Source organism: Emydura macquarii, unplaced genomic scaffold, assembly GCF_026122565.2.
Source record: "Emydura macquarii macquarii isolate MOO-44397 ecotype Brisbane River unplaced genomic scaffold, CSIRO-AGI_Emac_v2 contig_1119, whole genome shotgun sequence".
NCBI classification, from domain to species: Eukaryota; Metazoa; Chordata; order Testudines; family Chelidae; genus Emydura; species Emydura macquarii.
Window position 1 is genome coordinate 14,633,934 of NW_027131256.1, and position 12,906 is coordinate 14,646,839.

The window sequence follows — 12,906 nt, forward strand, 5'->3', positions numbered from 1 at the left end:
GGCCAGCTCACCCACCTCCCTGACTCTTCTGAAGCCCACTTGGCTGACTTGACGCTGTGGCTCCCAGGGAGCATATTCAGTTTCAGAAATACTAAAACTTTCACATTGCAGGAATGTTTTGGTGTTTCCAAAATGAAGTATTGCAGATTTCCACTTTCACAAATTTTTTTTTTTGAGTTTTTGGATTTTCATCCAGATTCGAGGTGAAATTCTTTCCAAAAACTCCATTCTTTTTCCCTAAGTGGAAGCCCATTTTCTGGCCAGCTCTGGTTACTATGAAATATCCTGATATACCAAAACTTTTAGAAATTCCTTATTATTATAACTCGGGATGTTCCCAGTACCTATAAAAAGGCCCAGTCCTTTTTTGAATCTTGGCAATCTCTTAGCTCAATTATTTCTTGTGGCAATGAGTTTCACAGGCACATTGGGTTTGTTTTACACGTTTTCCTTCTACTTATTTCAAATTTTTGGCCTTTCAATTTTATTGTAAGGGGGGAGGGGGGAAGACATTCATGATATAATCACACTATTAAGATACAGACCACAGTAAAAAAACTTGAAGAAACTCTGCTATATATATTCTTTCTGAAAATAAATATATAAAAATCTCAAAATAAAACCTTAAGGATTTTTAAACCTCTTCAGCAATCTGAAAAAAACCAAAAAACCTGTGATATATTGCTTTTAGTTAATGTCAAAAATGGCTAAAGGAACTTTACAATGGAACTATGTGCATGAAACTAACTTGAGAATATAAATTCAAACATAGCCCACTTAAATTCTCTTCAGATGTCTTCAAAATCAGTGTGATAGTGAAGTTTTGTCTTAAAAAATAATCCTTACCCTTCAAAAAAACAGATGTAGTTCTTTGATATTCTTTACTCCTATTGAAACTGCTCAAATATGACCCACAGAACACTATGAAAAAAGTTAGTGCAGTAGAAAGACAGATGTTACCCTTAAACTATAAAAAGGGTAAGAGGAACTTCTTTGACTTTCCTCTTTGAAGAAATTCCAAACACAATACATTGTGTACGACTATATTTTTATATTATATCATTTTGCTGCTTAGGACTTTAAGCAACTTTAAAATACATAACTTCTTGATCAAAGACTCTATTCCAACATTCACATATAAGTACTATCAAACCATCTCATGCCATCTACAAGTTTAGTAACTGGGCAACTCAAAACTGATTTATAAATTCTCCTTTCAACATTTTGGACCAAATCCTGAGCAGATGTAAACTGGCTTAGCTCTAGTAAAATAAATGGAGTTATATTTAGTCACACCTGTGGAGGAAGTGTGCACCACAGGAACAGGATTTTAGTACTAGGTGAAGTGTAGGCCGGTGGCATGGTCCGGCCGGCATGTCGCGACTCTTCCTTAGAAGGAGGGCCACAGCGCCTTCCTTTAGGGGAATAAACAGTGCCCATTTACAATTCTTTAGCTCTGGCCCCCAGGGCAGGCTAGCAAGTGGTCTGGTGCCCCCAGCCCTCAGACAGGGCAGGGCAGGCAAAGCAGTCTATTGCTCCGGCCTTTCCACAGGCGGAGCGCTAGTGCAGCAGTCTGGTGCCCTCAGCCTTGCAGGCCGGTGGGGCCAGTAGAGCTCAGGATCCTCTGTCTCCCAAACACAGAGGGGAGCACTCCCTCCTGGGGTGGTTAGGGAAGTGGGGAGTGGGACACAGGCCCACCTGACTCCACTGAGTCCCAGCCCAGAGCCCTATCAGTGGCAAAGCGGGGCTACAGCTGCAACACGCTGACGGGGATTTGCTAGTTGGCTGTTCCTGGGCCACTTCCTCCCACCCTGTCCCGAGTACCTGCAGGCAGCAGTCTCTTGCCGGGTCGCTGGGGTAAGAAGGCGAGTGGCAGTCCTACAAGTCCCTCACCGTCGACCGGCGGCAGGTCCAGGAACTCCTCTGCATCGTCAGCAGAGGGCAGCTCCTCCAGGTCCCAGGGGTTCCTCCGGTCCAGAGTGTTCAGTCAGCTCCTGGGGGTCCCCCGGCATCAGGCAGCTCCTTCAGGTCAGGGCTGGCCTCAGGGGGTATTTCCCACCTAGGAGTCTCGGGTGGCTTGTTCCAGTTACTAGGGCCTGGCGGCCCCACCCAATCACTAGGGCTCAGCGGCCTCTCCAGTCACTAGGGCCCAGCAATCCGGGCAGGTTTTGGATGCTCCGCTCGGTGGGGCAGAAGGCACTGACTATAGTATATATCTTTGGCAGCTACAATTGCCAGCTTCTCTCATGAATTACTTCATTGTTAAGTTATTACTTTTGTCACAAAGTGTCAATACATTCAAGGATGATCAAGTACACAGTGATTATAGAGCCACTGAGAAAATCTGAACCAGGCCATAAAAACCCCGTGCGTCTTATTGTAGAATGGCTAGAATAGTAACAAACCATTTGTTTGTTCTAAATTATGTTTATCTGCTGATACCAGACAGCAAGCCTAGTAGAATGGCTCTGCAGATAACACATTTTACAACAGAACGTTACATATTTCACATCAGATCACACAGAAAAGGGTTGAACCTCAAGTTGAGAACTTCCATGCCCACCCAGCGTGGGGTCCTGAGTTGCCACAGGCCCTCTTTCCATATTCAAAGCAGCCAACTCTCAATCCCAACCCTGAGCAAGAGAGAAGGGAAACTGAGCTGTAGTTAAACCCCTTGTTCAGAGATCAGATAGCACACCTAGATTCCGTAACCCTAAATATACGTAAATAAAGAGAAATATTACATTTTATCTTCTGTAGAATATCCCTATTCCATCCTGCTTTGAGTAAAACACACCAATTCATTCACTCGATTGTGACAGGTGTTCAATTTTTTTCCAGCCAAAAGTTCTACAAGAAGAGCAAGCAATGGGAAAGACACCAAAAGCCTTGTATCTTAAAGTTTTTATTTTTATTGGCTGTAAAAGGTATAAAATGTGAAGTCTAATTTTATGTAAACCACTAATTTTAGGGAAAAGATATCACAGGTGCCAACCAGTTTCTTGCCCTTCCAATAGCTTTTCCTGCATCTGCTGCTTTGACAACCCTACTAGGAGAAACACTGTCTGTCTTTTAAATTACAAAAGCCAATAGATGAGCATTATACAACATCTCGATATCTTGCAGAATGGAAAAGCAGCATCCGTTCAAAACCCATCATTAAACATGAAGTTAAAAACCTGGGACAGGTGATTTTATGAAGTCTTAAAACAGAGAAGTTGTTTAACTTTCCTGAAATGGGGAAGGTTCCCTAACCACATGAAATGAGAATTGTGTTCTTCTCTCTAATGTAGAATTTCAGTGAGAAAGATATGGTCATATACTATTTTGACAAGTTTTCCTCTTTTAGGTTGTTTACACGATTTTAATAGGTAAACTAAAGGCCAGGTAAACAGATCTTTGTAGAAATATTTTTTAAACATCATTAATTTTTTGAGGACAGGTATTTCCAAAACTTAGCTTTGAATCACCTTTTTAGTTGGCTGCCAAAAATTAGAAATTTCAATAATGAAGGACAGCAATTTCATATCATAAAATTCCTCTACCTCATGCAGATTTTACATTTTATTTGTGTACAACCTGATAAATATAAGGAATAAATCCCAGTAGAAATCAGAGAAGTCAGTGTACTGGATATCAGAAAATAATTCTGTAGATATCATAATGTACAAGTCTGTATCAAAAGAGGAGACATTTTCAAATATGTAGGCAAATGTTTTGGGAAATGACTAGCAATTCTGAGTGCTTCCATTTGTGGGTGCTCAACTTGACACCTTAAAGATACCTGATTTCCAGAAAATATTCAGGTCCCATCCTTAGTTTCTGGAAACCTAACCTCAGACACTTTATGAAGGCCTGATTCGCTGAGGCACTGATAAAACACTAGACCCATATCAAAATATTGGTCTAAAATAGAATTTCTGAATTAAATTTAAGAGCACTGAGATATCTGTGGACCATAGATTACGTACAGAGAAGTTGAGAGAGGTTCTTGGAGAAGACTAATAGAAGGCTCATGAAATTCTGTAGCACCTAAGAGTCTATAAAATGTCTCTAAAGTTATAATTGAAGTGTACAATACATTATTTGTAAATAATTAAGAAGAGTAAAAACATTGGTATCTTCCTTCCAAATCAGATTTCATGTTAATGGATTCAGAGGGTATGTCTACATTGCGGGCGCTGCGTTGGGCTCCACAGATCGATGCAGCAAGATCAATTGAGCGAGCAGTGGAGACCCGCACAATCGATCCCAGAAGTGCTCTCCGGCCGACTCAGTAAATCCACTCCCCTCCCCGAAAAAGAGGAAAGCTGTGTTGACTGGAGGGCGTTTCCTGTCAATGCAGCAAAGTGAAGATGCCGCAGTAGGGGAACGTTAGTAAGTTGATGGGAGATGCGCAAGTTTCAGTATGTAGCTTGCGTATCTCCCGTGGACACTGCCGGCAGTGTAGACCAGGCCAGAGTTTGCTAGTTGGACAACCATACTTCTACGCTCATTGAATTAGTTGATTCTGATTAAATAAATACCAATCAATCCCGCCATGTGGTCATCTAGTGACCTCCAATGATAAATGCACTTAATATAAACAGCAAGTGTCAATGCTACTTAGTTCATTTGTGACAAAGCAAAATATTCTGTCATACATCACGGAGTCTCATATTACAGCAACTGGCATATATAAACATAAATTAAAGTATTTACATGCACAAAAATTTCTCAATATTAACAATTTTTAAAAACTCAAAGCAAATTAATATTAGTGTTACTAGTATACGATTTTATCCCATGACTAGCTAAAAATGTTCATTAGCTCCCTGGAAATTCCTAGGCCATTAGACACAATGTAACTTCAGACATGTTGCATGCACAAACACCCCAAATCTCCATTATTTAAAAAATTCTCTCACACTAATTTAACTTTATGTTCATAATAAAGCACTTTAGAGAAAGGCACTTTCCAGAGATTAAAAACAAGATTGGATTAATGGTCTGCACATTGGATCACCACATTTAACCCCTGCTGGAATCGCTGATATGAAGCATTAATGCATTTTGCTTTACTAGTAATGCAGTCACTCCAACCTCACTGGGTTTACTGCAACAGGAAGAGAATGTCAGAATGTTTTTTCCATGGGTTTGTGAGCACTGAATCTTTCTGCTGTAGAGTGCCTTGGATTATTGATGTGAAGTTGATAGTTTGGAGCCCACACCTGCTCTCATTTTAGTCAACGGCCAAACCTGTAGTGACTTCAGTGGAAACAGGATTAGGCAATATTTTAAGATGCTACATAGATACAGGAGGGAATTAAGAAGGTGAGCTTTTTTGGATGTGGATCCTATGGTAAGAGAGAACCTGTGTGAAGCATACAGTTGACAGAGCAGCAGGCAGTGATGCAGGTAACAGCTGCTAGCTACTGCTGTGTAACCACACTGGAGTGGAAAATAAAAAATTGAGGAGTGGGAGGAAGAATAAAAGTCCTTTGAGGCAGCTGGAGCCATCTCTGGAGAAGGCCACTTGACTTATTTCAAACTAAATCTTACAAACACACTTAGAATTATGAAGAAATGTTTCATTCAGTGACAGGGTCTTTAATAGGTCTTCACAAGCACAGATATCTGCGGACCACACCAATTACTTCTTTTTCAAGCATATTTATGGAAAAAAATCTCCACTGTCAAACACACTCTAAAAACAGCTTTAGAAATTCAGTCTTCAGTGACTCGATTTGATTCAAAAAGTAGTATAAGGATTGTACATGGATATTTTTCAAAAAGGCAAACTCCTAAGAAAGAGACTTCAGCATTAGTTGTTGGCTGCTTAAATATATTCACAAGGCGTTTCCTGTTACATCTGAACCGTACGTCTAAATAACCAGTGTGACCAGAACACTGAGATATACCAGTCAATGCATCAAGTTACACAGCTTTAACAAAATGATGTAGTTAAGTACGAATCCTTACCTTATTCATGTCAAAAGTGTGAAATACTTGTTCAACATACTTGTTTGCCTCCACACTAAGACCTTGCAGTTCCAGAACATGTTTAAATTCATGCAGACAAAGCTGTCCGGATGGGCACTCCTTCATAAATTTTGTGTACCAGTGATGGATTTCCATGGCGTCAATATCATCTTTTGATCCACTGGCACCCATAGTGTCAAACATTCCAAGTACCCTTTTTTCAGTATTTATTCATTCAAATGCTTATGCTGCTTAGCTCTAATGGCTTGCTGACAACTATCATTTAGACACTAACTCGGCATCTAAGAGCTACTGTAAACCTCTTACAGGTCTCCACAGATATAGGTTAAGTAAATATAGCATCCTAGCAAGATTACCTTCAGAGCCCGGTTTAAATGAAGAAGGGTTTTTATCAGTCAGTGGTACTTTTCCGTCTACTCAATTCTCAAAAGCCTCAGCACGGTACTGGGACATACTGTACTATGAGGAGATGGTGGCCAGCTTTCAATTTCACACACTTTATGGAGTTAAACCAACTTAAAAAGGGTGTGTATGAAGTGAGATTCAGGCATTTTGAAAAAGTTGCAAAACACTTGTTTCAATATTTCACAGGAATAGAGATGTGTCAGCATAGGTGCTGGAACTAAGGGCGCTCCCACACCCCCAGGCTTGAAGCGGTTTCCATTATATACAGGTTTAGTTTGGTTCAATGGATCTCAGCACCCGCACTATAAAAATTGTTCCAGCACCTGTGTGTGTCAAACATGGTTTCTGACTGAACTCTGGGGCCCCGCTGTGCTGTTGCATACATAGGGGCTTTGCAAGCAGGGAAATGGCATCAGGTGGCTCACTTGCCATTTACTGTTAGCTCATGTCATCTCATTGACTAAAACTGCAGCATAGTATTGCCCCCCTATGTTAGTGCTGACCTATATTCCCTTTCATTTCCCACTATCCACTACACTGAGACAAGGCCATGTAGGAAAAGATCTGTCGCTGAATATGTTGAAGCATCAAGAACTGCTCCCCTGGATCTCCCTGAATGGGACTTGGTCTGTAACAGCAAGTACCAGGCTTTTAAATACTGTACAAGCATTAAATAGCACCTTCCATTGAAGCATCTCAACATACTTATTGTACTCACACTTGGATATCTTAAAACCCTTTGGGACAGCTACCTCCAAGACATATAATTGTTTGCTGTCTTTTTTGTGTGTGTGTGGAGTATGTCTGACCAATGAGACTCTTTACATAATTTTGGTGAGCAGATATAGACTAAACCTGTTACACAAAATGACTTTCAAGACAAAATCTGACAGAGAACAAACAACAATTGTATGCTAATCACAAATAAATGGTCCGTCACATATTATGTGATGGTGAACGGTTTAATGTCTCAGAGGCCAAAACTGATTAATATACTTGTTCAGCAATTTAGGAATGACCTATGCAGTAAAATGTATTAACTCTCAAAGGTAACCCAAAAAGTGTGTAAAAATGGAGGAAATACAATAGTGCAAGAGAAACGGGTGGTGTTTCTGTCTCATTCTGCAGGGCAGAAAATGGACGCAGATAACCCTCAAATTCCTGTATCACTGCACAAACTATATGGGCCTAATTTTCAAGAGGGCTGAGGCCCAGTCTCCCCTTTTACAGATGAAGGTTATATTTTCTAGTTAGGGTGACCATAGCAAGTGTATTAAATCAGGAGGTGGGGGATAATAGGTGCCTATATGAGAAAAAGCCCTGAATATCGAGACATCCGGTCACCCTATTTCCAGTACATGATGTACCCACATGAAACAAGGTTGCTCTTTCAAAAATTTGGTGTCAAGCCTGCAAAGGAATTGCATTTTATTGTATAGGTCACGTGACCATATCTGACCTTAAGTTTATAAAAGAGATTGAAAGCAGAATGTGTTTAAGTGCTGCAGAAGTGAGAAGGGAAAAGTAGGAAAGTAAAAAAATTAGAACAAACTGGACTAATTGTAGTTAATTCTTCTGAAAAACAAGGAAGTGCCAGTGTAGACTAGAAAATTCTTCATTAAAGCTGAGTTAAAATTAAAATATGAGACGTTGCTATTATTTAACTCTGTGGAGTCTGTGCTTGGTTATTTAACATTCTGAACTTTTCATTTAAGTTCCATTAGACAAATGAAGCACTGGAGCATTATAACCAAGTAAAAAGCTGAAGTCCAAGCTTATCTCACTAGCCAAATGTTTGGATGTACTAGTTTGGTTTGTGTAAAACATACAGACAGGACTTCAACGACAAGTTACATTACAAACTAACTATCATTAAAAACATTTTTCAAATAATCCCAATGGATCGAATGCTGAAGTCATTTCTTGTCCAGCCCCCGTCCTTCAGTGGGACTCTACATGGGTACAGCAGTCTACTGATATATCAGGTGCAGGGTTGAGACTGGAGTTTTCCACTCAAGCAAGCTCCCATTGACTTCGGGACTAAGGAGTTTCTCTGTGTGATGCCTGAAAAAAGTACACTAAATACTGAAGAACCCAAAACACTCTCATCATAAATATAAATAAAAGAGCCAAAGGTTTGCAAGCTCTGTAGAACAACTGTATTTGTAATATCCAGTAATAGGAAACATGTAGTAAAGATACTCTAAAATAACATTTTTCAAATCTTTTACCTTCATTGACTAAATGTAAATCTTCAGTAATATCTATCACTACAACACGCTAACATATGACACACATTGTGTATGTATGAAGTTACTCCTTCAAGCAAACAGAAGTAGTGTTTATGGCTCAAGGGAAAACTGAAATAACTTCTAAGAGGCATAATGCACAAAAACTCAAAAGAGAAGCTGGCTGTTTCAATTTCTCCAAAGCATAAGAAAAATTATATTAAAATCTAACTGTGAGAATTTTCTATTTTAACAGTTTACATTTGTATTTATGTTAAGATTAATTTTCCAATGCGTTCCCAAAAGTTGTGATAGTATAAATGTCTGAGTAATGGAATCAAGCCACCTCAGTTCTTGAAAACATCCACAATTTCTTCACATTGCACGACAGATTCTCCTAACTCTGCTGTATTCGTATTTATAATGGGTAATCTTACAATGCCAGATTGGCACACATCTTGTTTAAGCAGCTCTTCAAGATAGCCATCAATTTGTTGTAAGTCATCTATGTGGTCACCCTAAAAAACAAACATGTATGGATCCATAAGCATTTTTTAGTCATCTACAAATAATATTTACAAAGATACTAACAAATATAGATATGTCTACCAGCCCAAAGATCTCACAATGTAAAAGAGATAAAGCAAACAGAAAACAAAAACACAGCCCAAGAGATGGAGTAGGTGTGTGGCAATTAGTGACAGGAAGTGAGGAGAGATTGCTTGTAGGGGTAGGCAATGAAGGATCTGCAAGAAAATTCAGCCCTGTAAAATACTCAGACTGTTCTAGATTTATCGGCTGTGTAATGAAAGGAACAAAAGTAGTGGGAAAGCAAGACAAAGCATGGAGCAGAGAGAAAAGAAAGCAGAGATACAGACAGAGGGGTGGGATTATATAGAGTCCTGGAGAAGAGAATGAGAAGGGTGCCTCTGATGCAATGAAAGATCGGACCAGTGAAGGGAATCAATGGAAATAGCATGGCCATTGAAGAATATGGGCTTTAGCAGCGGCGTTTGGATGGACTGGAGAGGGAGATGAAAGGTAGTGTGGGGCAGATAGGAGTATTTTTACAACAGTGTACTGCCATTTACGTTAACAGTCTTAAGGCCAGTGTTAAAGGAATGTAGGTAGCCTTTCTACTGAAAACCTGTTTAATAGCAACACTTAAACATTAGCTGAGAATATAATTAATTACAGTGTCACTAAATTCCTAAAATAAAAAATATATAAATGGTTTACGAGAAACAGTCTTATCTTGAAAGTTGCTGAGTGTCTTCAGTTCCGGACATGGGATCAGGAGAGGGTGCCAGCCAGGATTGAAAAAATAATATCTATAGTACCCATTAGCCAATAACCTTTCAGAAGATAGCCCAACTCACTACTCCACCCTAAACAGTCCCGATGTAAAAAAATCTACTATTGGGTGCATATTTTTGCTGTCTTCAATATTTTGCTGTTCTTAAAAGCAGTGCATCACTTGAAATTAATTAATCAGGATGAAACAGTTTTGCCTGAAATAGATAAAGAAAAAAGAAGTGCTTTGGTGCAACAATGAAGGCAGGATGTATTTCCAATGGGCTCCACACCACCAGCAAAAAGCCCTCATACATAAAACCTTACTTAGGCAAAAACTGCTGTCTGGTTAGTGATTTCATCAGATGACTGAGCTATAGCTGGTTTCCACTGAACCTGGAGAAAAGTCAGCTCTCATGGAGCCTCAGAAGTGTGCACCAGATGGCAACTCTACACTGATGAAGCCAGGTCCCTCCTTGGGTGACTTTAGATGGACTCACATGGCAGAAAAAATGGACATAATTCACAATACTATTAAGAGCCTTTGTAAGGTTTCAAAACCTCCTTTTGTGACATTATATAACACCCAGGGGTAAGTGTAATGAAGGGCTTCAGAACTAGAAGACTGTAGGCACGGAAAGACTTTATCACGTTAAATCTTTATCACAAGATAAAAACGATGAAGCATCAAAACACAGGAATTACTTATGCGGTGGAGTACCAAAGGGATCAAGGACCCCAGCTTTTTCACACCAAATTCTCACCAATATTTCCAATGTTTTAAATATATAAGCACCATTAGCCTCTGCAAGGGAAGGGAATATGAGGCTGTGAATTTATGGGCCTATACATCATCTAGAATTTTTAGCTGGCTCCTTTACTTCAGTGACCAAGAAACAATCTTAACGATAGCCAGGAAAATGATCAGGTCACCCACCTCAAGAGAAAGGTCATGTTTTTGACTATGCTTCCTGAGCTTGGTCAACAACTCCTGTAAGGTAAAGTAAGATTGATCAGAGGAAAATTTGATATGCTTTTTCTATATCATATACTGTTTCTGGTTTCTCCTAGGTAAGACTAGAAAGACCACAGCTAGTAATGAAGATGATCATGTCTCAGGCTGAGGCCTAGAGTCTGCCCAGAGCAAATCCAGTTTATTTCTCATCACAACCATGAGTGCCCTGTAAATTTTACTTTTTAGGTTTCTTATTTGTACCTTAGCTTTATTTTCTCACATATCCTTTTAGTGCTTCCAAGTCTGGCTATTTTCTATGTTTAATTGATTTGCCAGAATCTGCTTTTTGTTCTTTGCCTTATAATTTCTTTATATATGAAGACATGTAGGCCTTATTGGCAAGTTGTAAGTTTGTAATTTAGTATACAGTGCATGAACAAGCCACTATTTCTGCTCTCCAAGTGCACAACTCACATCAGTGCACAAGAACCTGCCCACCAATAAATACATTATGCATTTAGGGCCAAATTGTGGTTCAATTTAAGTCAATTTTAAGACTTCCACTGACTTCAATAGAGCTAAACTGATGTACAGCAGATGAGGAGATGGCCAACAGTGTGTATATATATATATATATATATATATATACACACACACACAAATACAGAAGATGGAGCGGTGCTCTGAATTAATTATAATCTTTTCCACTGTAATATTAATTAGAAAGTGTTTAACCAGAAGTGCCATTTAAATGATCTATCACACTTCAATATTTATATTTACATTTAGAAATATGCCAGCATCTTCAGGTGTTGTAATTGTCACAGCTCCACTGGTTTCGATGAAGCTATGACGATTTATACAAGGACTTGATTAAGTGGTAATTAATTTCTAGTTCTTGAGTCTATATTGGTTGCCTTTTTTATTCAGATTCAGATCCAGAGGCTCTTGTAAACTTTATTATATGCCTTTGAAAACCAATTTCATATGCTATTTTCCAGTTGTCAGCTGGGTTATTTAGGTGTTATTCTTGTTCTATTAAAACCCTGTATAAAAGCATACTCTTGACATCGTTGCATTCATCATGGGACTGGCTCAAACATTACAGACAAATATCACTTCACCTAAAAATAGGGGGGGAAAGATAATATTCTAATTCATGAGGTATAATTTAAGACATTACTAAATACTTCCCGTTAGCCTTTTGGTTAACATTACCTTAAATAATTAAATACACTCAATATTACACAAATTAAAGTTGATCAACATGAACTGGGTGTTCAGCAGCACTACATTTCAAAGAAAATCTGACGTTTAATATACAGTCCTTTGTTTGATATAATAGCAATAATTATGTCATTAGTCTGCAAACCCTCCTCAACTGTCGGAGTGCGTTTGCGCTCTGCATGAGCCATTTCAGAGTAGTTTTTCAGATATTATGTTAATGATTCCAGAACAAAAACTGTTCGGTTGACAAGTAAAAGGACGGTTATTTTAGCTACCCTCTTGCCAAACAAACCTGGGATCTGAGTGAAGCTGGATTTTTTCCAGTCTGTGCAACACCATTTGTTTTAAAAATCCCTCTGTTAAGGAATCCACATGCACAGACATTTACTCGGACAGAGACACTGTAGTCTGAAACAGCTAAACCAGGACGCGTTGAGCTTTTTTTCTTTATGAAAAATACAAATAATTAATTAATAATAAATATTTGAATTAAATACCACTCACTGGGAGAATCCTCCTCATTAACTTTGACATCTTTTCCCGAAGGGACTTTAGTTTTTCTTGAGTAGCTTTTATTTGTAACTCACAGCGTCTCTGTTGCAGTTCACTAACGTGTGCTATTTCACAGGTCTGACGAGTTAGGGATTGAATTTTTCCCAGCATTTTACTTTCATACTGAACAAAATAGTCTTTCATGATCTGGAGATAGAGATGCACAGGCATTTTATTTTATTTAAAAGCAGCAAAACCAATTCAGATATATTTGTATTAAGAAATACAATAAATATTAACTTATACTTGCTTTTAAAAGGGAAA

The 12,906-nt window shown here is 38.8% G+C and overlaps 1 protein-coding gene across 1 annotated transcript in view; it reads right to left on the minus strand.

Annotated features, from left to right (window-relative positions):
- Positions 1 to 8,537: 8,537 nt before the first annotated feature.
- MORC1 (MORC family CW-type zinc finger 1) overlaps positions 8,538 to 12,906 on the minus strand; it is an 82,121-nt gene continuing 77,752 nt past the window's right edge. The window contains exons 26-28 of the mRNA XM_067546393.1: positions 12,595 to 12,789; positions 10,846 to 10,899; positions 8,538 to 9,133 (exon numbers count right to left, since the gene is read on the minus strand). Of these exons, the coding sequence (XP_067402494.1) occupies positions 8,963 to 9,133; positions 10,846 to 10,899; positions 12,595 to 12,789 (420 nt within the window). The 3' untranslated portion in view covers positions 8,538 to 8,962. The remainder of the gene's footprint in view (positions 9,134 to 10,845; positions 10,900 to 12,594; positions 12,790 to 12,906) is intronic.